This window comes from Amphiprion ocellaris, chromosome 1 (genome assembly GCF_022539595.1).
Source record: "Amphiprion ocellaris isolate individual 3 ecotype Okinawa chromosome 1, ASM2253959v1, whole genome shotgun sequence".
Classification (NCBI taxonomy): Eukaryota; Metazoa; Chordata; class Actinopteri; family Pomacentridae; genus Amphiprion; species Amphiprion ocellaris.
In genome coordinates, this window is record NC_072766.1 from 33,944,737 (window position 1) to 33,960,525 (window position 15,789).

At 41.0% G+C, this 15,789-nt stretch overlaps 1 protein-coding gene across 4 annotated transcripts in view; it reads right to left on the reverse strand.

Moving 5' to 3' along the window:
- shank2b (SH3 and multiple ankyrin repeat domains 2b) overlaps positions 1-15,789 on the reverse strand; it is a 305,290-nt gene that overhangs the window by 18,301 nt on the left and 271,200 nt on the right. For 2 of the 4 annotated variants that reach the window (XM_055009730.1, XM_055009711.1), the window contains 5 exons: positions 15,236-15,259; positions 13,244-13,282; positions 11,787-11,899; positions 9,231-9,336; positions 3,818-6,311 (listed from right to left, as the gene is read on the reverse strand). In XM_055009730.1, coding sequence (XP_054865705.1) covers positions 3,818-6,311; positions 9,231-9,336; positions 11,787-11,899; positions 13,244-13,282; positions 15,236-15,259 — 2,776 coding nt within the window. The remainder of the gene's footprint in view (positions 1-3,817; positions 6,312-9,230; positions 9,337-11,786; positions 11,900-13,243; positions 13,283-15,235; positions 15,260-15,789) is intronic. The other 2 variants (XM_035952465.2, XM_055009729.1) reach the window with 2 other exon arrangements.

The window sequence follows — 15,789 nt, forward strand, 5'->3', positions numbered from 1 at the left end:
AATGCTAATTTCTGTATTGTATGTTTGACTAATCACAAAGGTGTGCACAGGTGTGGAGATCTGTTCACTTAATGTATTTATCTCCATAATTCATACATTAACTTGACTCCAAAGTTAATGTAACTTGGATACGCTACTAAATGGTATTTTGATATTTATAGTTTTTATCTTCAAGCATGGTATTTCTTCTTTTTTTATGTTGACAGGGTAAATCAAGTTTTCTTGAGGTGCAAAATATGCAGAATATATACAGTTAGTTTTGCTTTTCCTAACTTCGATTTTTGTTGCTTTTTTGTGTTGATGTTGGCGAATCTACAGCTGCATTTGCCGTTGGCTCTGTTTTACACAATTTATGAGGCCAAGTGGGAAAAACTAAAACCAACAAAAAATATTCCAAAACATCCAGTTTGGAACCAACACTGACAGTCTGACATAAAAGACTTTTCCCAACTTGCACATATTTTTTGCAATAAATCCAATGTGAGTCACACACGACCTTAAGAAAAGCATATAAAAAGTGCCTTAAAATGGCTGCTTTGGAGAAGTCATTGTGCAGAATAGTCCTCTCAGTTCAGGAAATCATTGCAAAGGCATAGCTTGGGGGGAATAAACAGTTTACACTGAGACACTGCCAACCACATTCAGTGATTCCTGAGCGTCACAAAGCTGCTTACAGCACAAACACATCCCTTTACGGGTAATCTACAAAAGTGATTATAAATATAATATTATTGTGATGAGGTGATTCATTGTGCACTGTTTATCATTTTTCAGCAACTATTAAAGTGTCAAAAGACCTGTATTAACACACAATAGGTACTTAGCTGCAATAGTTTTATTTTTTCTCACTAACTTGCTACTTTTTTCAGGTGGCAACATTATGGTTTGAAATCCATGTCTCAAAAACAAGCACACAAAGTGGAAATAGCACTTAATGCGGCTTTAGAGCAGCTGACAAAACCTACCTGTGAAGGTGGGAGACAGAGAAGCATGAAGAAAGAAGTGAAGGAACAACAGGAGACTGGAGAAAATGGAGATGAAGATGGAGAGACGTGAGCTGAAAATGAGTGAAAGGTGTAAAGGTCAACAGACATGACTTTGAACTACAGAGGATGAAAATGAGGCTAACATGATCGTACGTGACGTGAAGCGTGAAGGAGGATACACAAGGCCGGACCGAGGCAGCTGCTGAACAGCCGTCTGTAATTACCCCAAACGGACATCAGTGTGTTCGACTAACAGTGTTTATTAGATCAGAAAGCACCCAGAGGAACCAACGCTTTACCTCCACTCTCTACACCTCTCTGATGAGCGATGGGACTGTTCATGCAAAATGCATGTGAGCAGTGAATTATTTATTGTGCTTTTTATTTCCCGCTCACAGGAGGGAGATGTGGGTTAAAAAACCATGAGCTGAGCCCATTCAGGTGAGAGGTCCATCAAAATGCCGTCACAGTTATCCCAGATGTGACTACTGTAGGTACTAAACCACCTGAACCTCAATCTTGAACAAACATCCCTTTAATCCTCCACCATAATAGAGGTAAACACCTTCATATTTATGGCCTACAATAACTATCTAAACTAGATCAATATGTCCAGGTCCTTTGTGTTTCCATCCAAATGAACATTCAGTCTAAAATGTGGCAGAAAGTAGAGCAAATAAACGTGAAACAGATGAAAAAAAAGCGACAGGATGAGTAGAATGATGAATGATGTATGCTTGTGTGCTACATTATAAATCGAAGATTCAACTCCCCAGAGCTTTCTCAGATCTTCATGTTAAGAGCTTATACAGTGGAAGACCCACATACCATGATGTAAAGACTTCACGATAAACTGACATCTCATTTGAGGAGTGCTGTAGTGAGAACAGCCAGTCTGCACTCGACTTTTCGGTTATCTTAAAGAGCTCATATTCTGCACATCTGCAAGTTTATAATTTTATTCATGAGGTCTACTAGAATATGTTTACATGCTTTAATGATCAAAATACACATTTTTTTCTTATACTGTACATTACTGTAGCATTTCTCCCCATCATTTGTCTGAAAAGTTTTAGCTACCATCTCTTTAAGACCCCCCACCTTAAGAGCCTGATCTGCTCTGATTGGCCAAATGGTAAAAAAGTAAGATAATGATGGTTCTTTAAGTACAACCAGAGATGTAATTATAAAAAGCAGCAGCATGAGAAGCAGCCCTAGTGCAGAAATAATGTTGGACTGGGAGGAAGCTGCTCATTCTTTGTTTGATAGTCTAACTAGCTACTAGTCAGGTGTTAAGTAATTGTGTTTCATGATGATGTAGATAAGTAACAGAAGAAATGTCTGGACTTCAAGCGAGGCATTTCAGATTTCAGGCAGGTAAGAGACAGCCAAACTCCCTTTGCCGTGGGGTTTGTAGACCTTTTACATCTACAAATAAGCAGCCATTTAACACACAGGAGGACAGGAGAAACACAAAAAAGCAAAATATGGACTTTTTTAACAAAATGCAGGCACACTAACAACATCTATGGCACTGCATTAGTTTGAAGTTGACTCCGAGTGAACAACCTTACATAAGTCAGACCTACCAGTCTCCATTAGTTTGGGTCAGTTCAAAGTCGTAAAAACATGCAGGTGTTCACAGGTAGTCTCCCGCAACCAAAAACAATGCATTAATCCTGGAAGGCTGTAACACCTACAACTCATCTGACCAATGACAATTTGGTCAGATGAGAGTCTATCGACCAACCAATTGACCAGTCAACCTGATGACTACAACCCTACATTTCAGCAATATGCTCTATTGCCATTCCTCTGACTAATGCTCACCTAGTGTATCTCTGCAAGCCATAAAAATATGAACAAGTCAATGACATATAAACACAATCCCTGCAACTTCACATATACTTCAAACACAACTCAAAACAGTCAGCTGAGCTGAGAGGTCTGAGACCTTTGGTTGCTTCTAAATATATACAAGTTACTGTACAATCAACAATTCTAAGTGCTTCAGTAAAAAAGCAACTGGACTTCTCTCTTTGGTTCCTAAAGATGTTTCACCTCTCATTCAAGAAACCTCCTCAAACATCCTCAGGGACTAAAAGGTAAAGTCCAGTTGCTTTTTAATGAAGCTGATAGGATTATCATGACCTGAATGACTGACAATCCACAGACATAAAATAAAAAGTCCAGACACAAGTGACAATTGATTAAATAATCAAAGAACACCTGTCTCCACACAACCAAATTTGACACTATAATCACAGACGAGAAAGTAGCAGATCAGCTTATCACCTCTGTTGAAAATTGACAATTTAAAAAAAAAAAAAATTAGGGAAATAATTAAAAGAAGAAAAAAACCCTCAAACTACTGGCATAGCATGCTTCCACAGGGAGAAAGAGAGAAGAGGTTTTTGTTGTGTCCTGGTTGAATGGAACCCACAACAACTCTCCTGATATTTGTAAACCCTCATACAACTCTCCTAAATTAATTATTCAAACATGCACATAATTAAAAATACAGTATCAATAACTACTTGAACCCTCAGTGACACAACAGCTTTAACAACACTTTGACACAACAATGGACAAAGCTAAATACAAATACTGCAACTGGCATGTTGCCATGACATTTCTGCAAACTGTGAGGGTTGCAGACCATGTGGTGAATTAAGTCCTTACACAAGTAACTAACCATTAAAATGAGAGGTAAAATAAGTGGTAAACAAAGATCTGTGACTGTAAAACATGGGTTATCAGACAGTACACATCAAATACGACAAAAACAGAATTTAAAAACACGAGTCAGTAAGGCCTGACTAAATACATACCTGGTTCCGAAGCCCCCCCTGGTCCCTGTGGGGGAGTCGAGGCTCTCTCCTGGCTTGGGCGGCCTGTCGCGATTCATTTGCTGCAGAATGGAGCTCAGCTCGGTGATAACTGTGTTCTTGGTGTCCGGTGTGGATGGGGGGCTGCGTAGCTCAGGGGCCTGATCGCCCCATAGCTTGGATGTCCTTTGAGTAGGAGTCCTAGGAGGTTCAGTGGAAGAGGGGGGAGGGGGAGGGGCCTGAGGCGGCGAACCGTAGGACTCTGGGGGCTCCTCAATGAGAGCATCATGATAAAGTGATGTTCTGTTGATGACGGACTTGCCCTTGGGTTTGGGTGGCACTGGAGGCCGATCCACCAGGAAGGCATGACCATCCGCGGTGGCGTAGAGACTCTCCAGGGCGCTGTCACAGAAGCCTCCCTCTGACGACAGGGTGGAGATGCTGGAAACGGTGCTGGTGGTCTCCATGTGCTGAGGATCCCCACTACTGCGGCTGTCCACCTCTTCGATGCCCGAGTCGCCCACCCCTGACTCTTGGTCGGGTGGAGGTGGAGGATACGAGGGGGGCATGCTGTTTGCCACCCGTTTGTGTTGATCGGTGACTGGTGGCGGGGCGTGAGGGTGGTATGGGGGTAGAGGAGGTCCCCCGTTTCGTCTCTGTTGTTGTAGCATCTCTGCAATGGCACTAGCCTGGTCATCAGGAATGTCAATACTGTTTGCAAACTCCAAAGGTGGAGGGAGGGGCTCTGCGAAGTCAAATTCTTCATCAATGTCGACCGAGGCCAGTGGAGGAGGGGGGATACGGAAGGGCAGTTTTACCGGTTCATCCAGGGATTCGCCTAAAGGAACGCTTCTCCTTCGGGATGTGGGTGGCTGATTGGAGGACAGTGTCTGAGTAGTGATAGGGTCAGGCTGGTTGGGGTCCTTCAGCTCAGATGGCCTGTTGCTGTCCTGCCCCTCCACCTCCATCTTGTTGTTTGCCTCTGTACTTGTGTGGACCATCAACAGCCCGGCTGACTTGGGAGCTGATGAGTCCGCCACATCTGCTGGCGCACTTTTTCTCTCCTCGACAGCCTGATGCTTCCGCTCTTCTCGAGCTCCATCAGACTCGTACTTCTGCTCCGTCATCTGCCTCCGGAGGCCGCCTCGGCCAGGCCGTCCCATGGTTGCTGTGGAGATTGCAGCATAGCTCGTCTCAATTCCAGAGCGTAGTTTGGTGTCAATGAACAGCGGTTGGTTGAGGTCTGGTTTGTGACTTTGCTGAATTGGCAGCGACTGGGCTTCGTGTTTGGGGGTTTGCTGAACCTGAGGAGGATTTGGTGGCTGATTCTGAGGGTGGTTTTGCTGCTCCTTCATGGCCCGGTCACGAGCTGCTAGGGCCAGCGCAAGTGGGGAGTTAGGGTCCAGGGGCTTGCCAGTGACAGGATGGAGGTAGGTCCCATTAGCCCTGTAGTGGCTCTTAGGGGGTGTGGCTGGGAGACTGACAGGACTGTCCAGGTTGGGACACTGGCCTGTTCTAGTGTTCAGAGGCTCCCGAACCACTGTGGGCTCAGGAGTGTTGAAATCTGTCATATTGCCACTACCACCCCCAACAGGGGGTCCGAGCTGAGTTGAAGGAGGACCCAATATTCTTCGGAGACGTTCGTCGCTACTGAACATGCCTTCATCGATGGACTTGGACTGGCGAAGGCGAGGGGTCGGTGTGGGACCACTCAAGTCATCATCCCCTATGTCTATTGACTGGAAGGCAATTGAGTGCTTTTTTGCCTCTAGCCTCTTCTCTCGGTCCCGAACAGCTCCAGCAATAGCTGCTGCAAAGGGGTTGCTTAGGGAGAGGGGGTCGTCAGGACGCAAACCTCCACTTCCACCAACGGTGGGTGTGAGAGGTGGGTGTTCAGGGGTGGTGGGCTCTATCTCCATACTGCTACCCTGGCTGCTCTTACCACTGCTGCTGGTGGAGGGCTCCTTAACGATAATGGTGGGGATGGGAATGGAGGAGCACGTTCTTTCTACAGGTGTAGTGGGCATTGAAACTGCGCCTGAGGGGTTTGCTGGCATGTGACATGTTTTCTCTGGACTGTCTTCAACATTAGATTGCTTCACTAGCATGCCCTTCCTTCGAGCTGGTTTTGCTGGCACATATAGTGTCTTATTGCCCACCTCGGAGTAAGGGTTCTCAGGCACCGGTGTGCGTCCTCGAGTGCGTGTGCTCTCAAACTGCTCAGAGCTCTGCCGGAAATAGCCACGTCTTAGTGTACCAACATCGGTGGTTCGGCTAATGGTTGTCACTGCGTTGGGTGAGTTCTGGACGAAGCTCGGTCGTGTGGTGCCATAGCTTTTGGTTGTTGGGCCAGCAGCTGAGTTGTAGGCAGGTGGTGAAGGTGGTGAAATGGCAGGTGGAGGAGGGATGTCCTCTGAGGTGTCCGGCATAGAGAGGCTGCGGGAGAACTTGAGTAAGGGAGGTGTGAGGAATCCCTGTTTCTCATCCTCTGATGTACCTTGGAGAAATTCAGAAAGAAAAATTATGTAAGGACCTGAAGGAGATATCTGTCTTTTAGTCCATGCATGACTTCCTAGTTCCACAACAACCATCTTCAGCTTTACTTGCACTCTGGTGTGGACACGCTGTGTAGACCATGGACAGGTAGGTATTGTTTCCATATTTATTTTTGTAGTCCGCAAAAGCCTACTTGGAAGACTCCAATGCATATTTGTGCAGTGGGTTGTGTCTACGTATTCAGAGCATGCACACTACTGCTGCCAATCATGATTTGTCTGCATGGACTCTTGCGGACTTGGGAAGATGATGAAATCCGCATCATACACACTCTTGCATACACGCGGCTCTATGAAACACATAACTTACGCAGACGGTTTATGGAGTTCCTGCTGCATTACCTTGCTCCCACTATAATCTATGAAAGTTGCTACATCAAGTTTGAGAGCAGCACACAACTGTTGCTTAAGTGACCATTTTGTATCAAATAGGGTTTCCACTTTGAATGACTGATGTTAGGATTTATTTTGCCAGTTCCAGCTGACACTTGGTTTGCAACTTATTAGAGAGTCTACTGTAGTCTGAAGTTGTGAATTTACCCGTATTATACAAATGCTGTGAAAAACAGTAAGTTTCACAGTGCCATGCTAGATCCAGATTTGAAATCGCAAAATGAAATCTCATCATCTTGCTTTGCCACAACCTTACACTGTACATTTGCTGCAGCTGTAGCCAATAAAAAGACACATCTGTAACAGGAACAGTCAACATTGTGCATCTAGCAACTGGGTTATAGCTGTGACTTCTTTCTCAACTAATGTTGTAGTCAACAAAAGAAAATCTTGTTTGACTGAAATCATACCTTCTCTTCAAACATTTAAGTGGTCTCATCAAAGAAAAATCTGCATGATAAATGCAGCCACACTCACAGCTTCTTTTTCATGATGTCAATTAGTTTGGAGCAGAGTCCACATAAGCAGTAATTAAGTTTGAGCTTGCAGTCTCCATTAGATTGGGCAAGTTCAAAGTTGTGAAAACGCAGTTGTTTTCACAGGTACTCTGTTCCTCCCACGGTCAAAAATAATTAATTAATTCTGAAAGTCCGTTGATATAGCACTTTTCAAGTCATCATCCCCTATGTCTGATCAAAACTACATTCCCTATTCTTGACTTTTATTCATCTAAGCAGTTAATTCCTGAAATTTGAGAGAGGCCAGAAAGATGTGAAACAAGCTGTTAGCTGCAGCCAGTGGGAATTTTCTAGTGAGTTCAGGCAACTGATCAGTTAAAATCTTTAGCTAGAAAAGCACTCAAAGAGCACAGTACTCTACCAAGGCTGCTCAGTTGACGTATCATTTCCGACGGATGAAATCTTTAATAAAAAATTACCTTGCATTGAACACAGACGTGTGTTATGCATGTGCACGTTATGTATGGATCCTGAATTGCATGTAAATTACTCTTTTAAAGGTCTGTTGATCAGTTCATGACTTTTGGCAAGCCTTTGTTTTGCTAGTGTTAAAATAACCGTTCCCTCCATGTTTTTATTTTGAAGGCGTATTTTTAAAGTTACAGGCTTTTATTTTGTCACCATTCCAGCGGTGTGTTTATCTAAGAAGCAGTTTCTTGACATGACGAAGACGCTGCCGAGAAGTCAGAAAATTCACGTAAAGATGAAAGAAAACGGTTCCAGTTGCTGTCTAGCAAAGGATGTGTCTAAACTTAGAAGCATCTAGATGCAACGGGGACAAGCTCTTATGGTGTTTCCTGAAGAAAGCTGTGAAGGACAGAAAGGTGAATTTGTGTTCAAAATAAGGCTGACGGCTGAACTTCACGTGTCTGGCTGGGGTTTGCTACATCACGTGACCTAAATATGTAGCAGGCAGCAGGAATTGATGGGACTCAGAAACACCCCACAGTTTAATCATTTGTTCCTTGTATGATTTCCAACTGATAAATCACAGTCATTTTGGAGTAGGATCGCAATCATGTGATCATCAGCAGACAGTGTTTACGTCATGGTAACAGCAACGCTGTGCCGGCAGCTATATCTTGCAATGTGAAATCCTTAAAGTCGTGGATCCAGATTATAAGCTGCATCACTGTGAAAATTTAATCAGTTGATCCTTGTGTCATTTCTGACCTTCCCTGAAAATTCTATCCAAATCTGTTGGTCCATTTTTGAATAATGTTTCACACAAACAGACAGATTCACAGACAAACGTATGCCGATCGTCACATAACTCCGCTGTTCCTTTAAAAATTACTCTATCGTCAGAATGCTGGAGTTAAACTGATTCAGCAGTTATGGAGCTGTGTCAGGTAAAATTATGTACATGAAATTGCCAAAATGAAATCTGCATCAATTTCCTTTTGTTGTTTTGAAATGTAGTGCAATTTAGATACAAAATTAGCCTTCTGGTTATCTAGACGCAAGTAGATTCAGCTACCATTTGGAGGTAATTTCACCAGGGAAATTTTGCTGAAGATGCTTGTTTATTTCACTAACATTTCCCCTTCCATCCATCCTTCAAAACAGTACAGTACAGCAAGTGTTTTCATTGCAGTCATTATCAAGAAAAAAACAGAATCTGTTTTTGTAATATTGATGGCACTGCAAATTAAAAGAGCTGTGAGTAACATTAGTCTGCATGACGCTCTTCTAGTTCAGCAGTGAGAATGAGGTTTCAGCATATGCTTAATGACCTCCAATATTACTGCCTGAAAGCACTCTTGGCTGACTGGATCATTCTAATTTATCTATAATTAGCTTTAATATTGCTCAAGCACACAGAGCACGGCCTCTGAGCATTATTGGATTTTATGACAAGCTAAAAGCACAAGGTAGTGGACAGGCAGTTCACAAGTTGAGCTGACACACACACACTCATTGCACACACTAAATACTTATACATCATACCTATGGACTTCTGCTTCTTAATAGTGCCCTTCTCAGGTATCCCCAGGTACGCCCCCGGCACAGTGGGTGGCACCACTGCTACTCCCTGGCGGTCGTGATACATGGACTGAAAAAGCAGAATGTTGTTAATGATGACACTTCTCATTAACTCTCTGAAGACGGTGACCAACACTGATGGTACGAGTCCACAGAAACTGTCATTTCCATTCATACATAAGGAACTGTGCAATGCTTTTGGGTAGCATCGTGTCTATGGCAAGTCATTTCAACATTTAATAGCAACACTGTTTATGCATAGCAGATGTCTGTAATTCAATTCTTCCTAGCCAACAAGAAAATTTCAGAGTTCATATTTAGATTGATGTGTTTCTAATTACAGATATTTACAATTGTGACTATTCCAGATTTACATATTTACAGTTTACCTCTGACGAGTCTTGATGCTAGCTCGACATATCTTTATTTCTCCTCAACTGAACTTTCTTAAATTTAGTTTGAACCAGTCAGAATAACATTGAAGGTAACTCAAACTGGAATTATGCCTCATCAAAACGTGATTATAGATATTTTGCCTTAGAGTTCCAACTCGTCGACTATCTGTAGTTGAGTCAGAAGCAACAGTGATTTGGAGGTAAAAGTGGAGGCAGCTTGCTTTTTTAAACAAACTGGCAATGCTATCGTAATCGCACATGACAATCTGTCTTATTGTCATGTCAGAGTAGCCTGAGATTGAAGTTACAGTAAATTTCGACCACTAATCTCTAATGAACAAAGCTCGTGTTCTCCACTTCTTGATGCGTTTTTTTTATTTCACAACTTTATCTACCTCATCTTCTGTCTTATCATGTAATAGATTTTTAATCAATTAAATTATTAGCACAACACATAGATTACCAATTAATCCTTAAATTCATAGTTTCCTGTCTCAAGTATGGAGAGCAACTGTCAATTTTCTGCCTAGTTGCATGCACATGAAGCATCCAATCAACATAAGCGCAACAACTCCTCACGTCCAAAAACGTCACTGTGGACTCACACCGTAACAGCACTTGGTTTCAGTTATATATCTAGTGTTCAAAAATAGGATATTGAAATTCAAAGAATGTCATTTTTCCTTTATAGATTTTGTGGAGGTGGCACACACTACAGCCAAAAACACACTCATCCAAACCCATTTACACTAACACAATACACTGAAACCTCAAACAAGACTGCAAAACCTTCAGTATCACAAAGTAATACTGTACTTAAACTTAATGCAGGTTCAGTTATTAAGTCACCCTTGCATGTATTTGTTGGCAGTGTTGAAAGAAGTATTCAGACTTAAAGTATCAGTTCAGCAAAGTAAAAATGCCCTTTTTCTTTTTTTGTAAGTAAGCTAGTATTAGCAGCAAAATGCTTCAGACAGATAAAGTGTTATATACGACCTAATTAGATTCTCGATAGTGAAGCATCAGTGTGTCAGCAGCATGTTACTGTTGTAGCTGATGTAGGTGGAGCTAGTTTGAACTACTTGTACATATACAGTATAGTACTGGTGTATAGTACATATATAGTATAGTACAGGTGTATTGTACATATATAGTATAGTACAGGTGTATTGTACATATATAGTATAGTACAGGTGTATTGTACATATATAGTATAGTACAGGTGTATTGTACATATATAGTATAGTACAGGTGTATAGTACATATATAGTATAGTACAGGTGTATAGTACATATATAGTATAGTACAGGTGTATAGTACATATATAGTATAGTACAGGTGTATAGTACATATATAGTATAGTACAGGTGTATAGTACATATATAGTATAGTACAGGTGTATTGTACATATATAGTATAGTACAGGTGTATTGTACATATATAGTATAGTACAGGTGTATTGTACATATATAGTATAGTACAGGTGTATTGTACATATATAGTATCGTACAGGTGTATTGTACATATATAGTATAGTACAGGTGTATGAAAGTATAACTCAAAGCCATGGGAACCCGACATGTATTTAGTTGGTGATGTAGAAATCACATAAATATGTTTTTATGTTTGGTCCGTTTAAGCAGCTGGTACTGCAGCTGATAGAACACAAATAAGAAAACTGATCAGTTTACTAGTAATAATTACAGAGAATATTCAATCAGTAACATTAGTTTCATTTTGATTTGTCCACAAATTAAAGTGATTTCCTTCATTATGAGACAGTGTCAGGTCTACATGCACTTCAATACAATATCATGTTCGAATATATGAAGTTTGATAGTTTTATTGCGCACCTGTCAGTTAGAAATAATCAGCTCCATTGATCGGGAAAATAAATACACTATGTACATTCAAGTTTTCTACCAGAATTCCTGTCTTCCATAATTAAAATAATAATTACATAATTTCCAGTCGCAGCTTTTTACAGTCATAAAATTGTATGTTCCTCGACGTTCTCCAGACTCTCTAGCATAGAATGGAAAAACTGAAGAAAACTGCACCTGAACACAGTATTGGATTAAATGTACTTTATGTCCACAGCCGTTTTTCACTCGTGTGCTCTTACATTCATATCAGTAGGCGTGACCAAGCAGCGACTGGATGGACGTGGTTTGATTGTTGCGATCTTCATGTCAACAGGTGAGGCCTTCTGGGCGTGTGTCATCTCCTCAACTTTGTCTGCAAGACAAGGCAAGTCGTAACCGATGAGCGACAAAACAGAGGTGGCAGGAGTGAACTTGCAAAGCCTTAGTAAGGATCTGATGCAAGCCAATCATTCACAGTGACCCTTCGTTGTGTTTCCACACTGAATTTGCAGATGAAACTGAAACAGAAAACATAGAAACACATTTTTCTTTTTTTTTTGGGAGGACTCTGATGAAATGTGTCAGGTGGGTCCAGCCTTGGAAGCCGTGCAAGCTCTTTCCAAACAGCTGACTCAGCAGCATCATCCAACTCTCAGGGTCGTTCCCTCATTAAATCCTCTGAACCCCAATACTCAGCGACAGGTTAGATTGCCAAATTCGCACCATGTATCATAGACTGTGAAAATAGAGCATAGCATTGTCAGATTTTCGACTTAAAAGAGCAACGTTTTCGCAAAATCACTTTATTCTATATGGCTCATTCAAAAAATTGCCAAAAAAATACAAAATTTGCAGTAAACAGACTCCATAAAACACTGAAAATGTTGTGCTTCTTGCCCAAACAAGAAGTCATGAGTGACCAACAGTAACATGACAAAAAAATTTCGGTTTTCGTATAAACTGCAGGCTGTGTTTACACAGAGTACAGATGAGACGACGGGAGGAACTGAAAGAAAAATTAAACACACTGCATCAATAAGAAAAACAAAAAAGCAGCATGACTCCAAAACAGTAGGAAGGAGCAAGTTGCTGGAAGATACATTCAGCATGGTGAAATAGTGAAAAGAGAAGTGCGAAAAAAAATGCTTAGTTTGTTGAAGATATAAAGATGTTGAATAACTTTTTTTTTCCCAGTTTGGTAAAACCTGTCAGAAAATGTACATGATGATTAGAGTGTTTTTTTTTTTTAATTTTTCTTTTTTATGACTTATGGCATTATAGCTAAGTTATACTACACAGAAGACATTTCTGAGTTCTCTCTACTAGTCATGATTGTGCTGTTTCCATAAAGGTCGCGAGAAAATGCGGAGAAAAATGCGTCCACAGTGAGAGCAAAAATCAACACCCAAAAACTGCTTAGGGTTCAGAGGGTTAAATGTAAAATGAGCAATGAATGTGAAGTCTGTCAAGTTTGCCGTTATCTCCCAGTAGTTTTCTTTCTTTTCTTTGTTTTTTTTCTAAAGCCTGAGAAACGGCAAATTTGGCAGAACTGAACTTCCCTCTGGTGTGAGATGATGCCATCAGGTAGAGTCCACCTAAAGGGCTTCGCTCAGAGAAGCTACATGCTAGCCCTGATCTAGCCTCCTGCTGTGTCACCTCCCTGACTAGCTCTGTTCAGGATGTAGAAAAGCTTCCATGCATTAGGGGGAGTGATTACTTAGAGTGACTTGGAAAACAATCCTCTTCTTCTGCGCATCTACACACAGAGGAGAGGAATGGGGGAGGGGAGGGGAGGAAAGGGGAGGAGAGGAGCATCAATGACCTTAACTACAGTTAGAGCTAAAAACACACAAACACACACAGAAGAAGCAGAAAGAGGCACATTTCCTCTCTCTTTCTGACGTGTCTCTCCACTGGATTGCGGCTACAGCATATCAGACAGCATGCAACACGGTTGCCCTGGAAACCTATCTGTGAGTGAAACATTTCCTGGAATAAACCTTCTCCTCCTCCTCAGCGCACACACAAACACACATATACACAATCCTGCACCGACACATGAGGCACACATGAAAAGAAACAAACATGACAGCAAACCTTCCTAGATCAGTATACTGAACAAACACTGACGTACATTTTTTTTTTTTAAATTTGGCTCACAATCACACACACACATACACATGACTGTTTTGTAATTCCTCATTAAGGGTCTGTTGCTACACATCTCTGCTTTGAAGCTTGAAATTCTTCCAGAAGGTAAATAGTGTGCTGCTGTTAGCATTGCAAATTAGCATCCTGGGTTTAAGAAGCACTGAGGTGAACTACTCCTTTAATCAAAAGCAAATAATGGGACCCCTCAGCGTCAGGGCTGCATGATATATTGCTTCAGCATTGCAATGTGAGCTAGGCTAATTGACTCAAATATATCATGCTATAACTTTTTTTTTTTGCTTCTTGGTACAATAGTATTTACTCTGATTTAATGTTCTTGGATGCTAGGGCTGCAACTAATGACTATTTTCATTGTGAATTAATCTGTTGGTTATTTTCTTGATAAATCAATTAGTTGTTTTGGCTACAAAATGTCAGAAAATGGTGAAAAATGTCGGCAAATGTCTTCTTTGGTCCACAATCCAAAAATATTTAGAGAAGAGGAAAGAAACCAGAAATTATTTAGTTAAGAAGCTGCAATCAGAGAACCTAGACTGACTGAAACCAATTATTCAATCAATCAAAATAGTTCCCATTTAATTTAATAGTTGGGAACTAATCTATTAATCGCAGTGTGAGGACCAAGTAGGATACAACACTAGTGCAATATTATATGTATAGAAGCTGGCATCACACAGCTTAGCCTTTATTTGAACAATTCGTAGCTCTACTGTTGAGTTTTTTTCTTTAAATTTATTTCCAAGACACAGAGTTACATGCAGGCTGCACGTCTGCAAAGCAAAACGAGTGAAAAACAGGAGACAAACACCGGAAATGGAAGATTTGGTTGCAAAAAGAAAGGCAACATCAGTTTTACAGATATATTTCAGGTAAAGAAAGGATGATGTTGATCAAAAACAGGCCCTGCATGAGGCAACTCCACAAATTAGTTTGACTGCATAAATAAGCAGCACAAAACTCTGTATGACCAGTGCAAAGTCACATCTTAATGCCATCGAAAACAAAAATCTATTTTGGATACCAGTGTTACACCCCAACGAGAAATGTTCCAAACAGCTTTTTTCAGCTTCTTTTTAAATATTTTGTATTTTCAATGCACTCGCCTACAAAATCAATCCAATCCAAATGATTAATTCTTTTTTTCTTTTTCAAATAGAGTCATTTAATATAAATGTAAGCTTTTTTTTTTTAATGTCAGTTTTTTCCCCAATATCGTGCAGCCCTACTCGGCTTCCAAGCAGTCATGAAGAAAGAGGAGAAAAAACAATAATAACATCTTTGTACAACATTAAATCATGCACCACCAACAACATTTAGAACACAGTGATGGTGCTGTAATCAGAAACACATCATGCAAAAACACGACGAGTGTACAGTCAAAGAAGCTGGTCAAATCAAACTCTTCACAGAAATCGTCACCAAATACAGTCGGTAGTTAGTTAATCACAGTGAGGCGGTGGGGTGTGGGGGGTACGTGACATAAATCAATCACTAAAAGTACTAGATTTAAGGTTTAAGCATGCCTATAGTAACTTACCACCTTTCTTTTTCCTTAGAGTGGCTTAAAGGGCGACAGAAAAACATTTCTGAGTCTTCAGAGCACATAAACGGACACAGGAGGGAAACTCTGCCTGCATCTTAGCTTTAATTTTTATGTGTATATCAAGTATTCAGTCAGTCTTAGCAGTGCTACCAAGCAGTACTATTACTACTATACATGTTTAAAGCGCAGCACGAAATGTGTCAACTAAGTAGCTCATAAAAAACCTGCTGACCGGAGGTGTTTTTCTGTCAGCGGCTTTCTGCAACACAAGCAGATTGTCCTCCGTGTCATGCATTTATTAATTCACCTTTCATCTCGTTGCCTGCACTTTACACACCTTTGACACCGTCCACAGAACTGCGATTATTAATGATTGACCCTTAAGTGTGTTCGGTAAGTCCGAAGCTGCATTGCAAACCCACCAATCTGCTTTTCTTTAAGTGGTTGATCAATAAGTGAACAGAACATGGTGAAAAATGCCCAGAAAAAGTTCCTGCAGTCCAGTGTGTCCTGTTTAAGCTGCATGATTGAGCTATTTAGCCAAATTT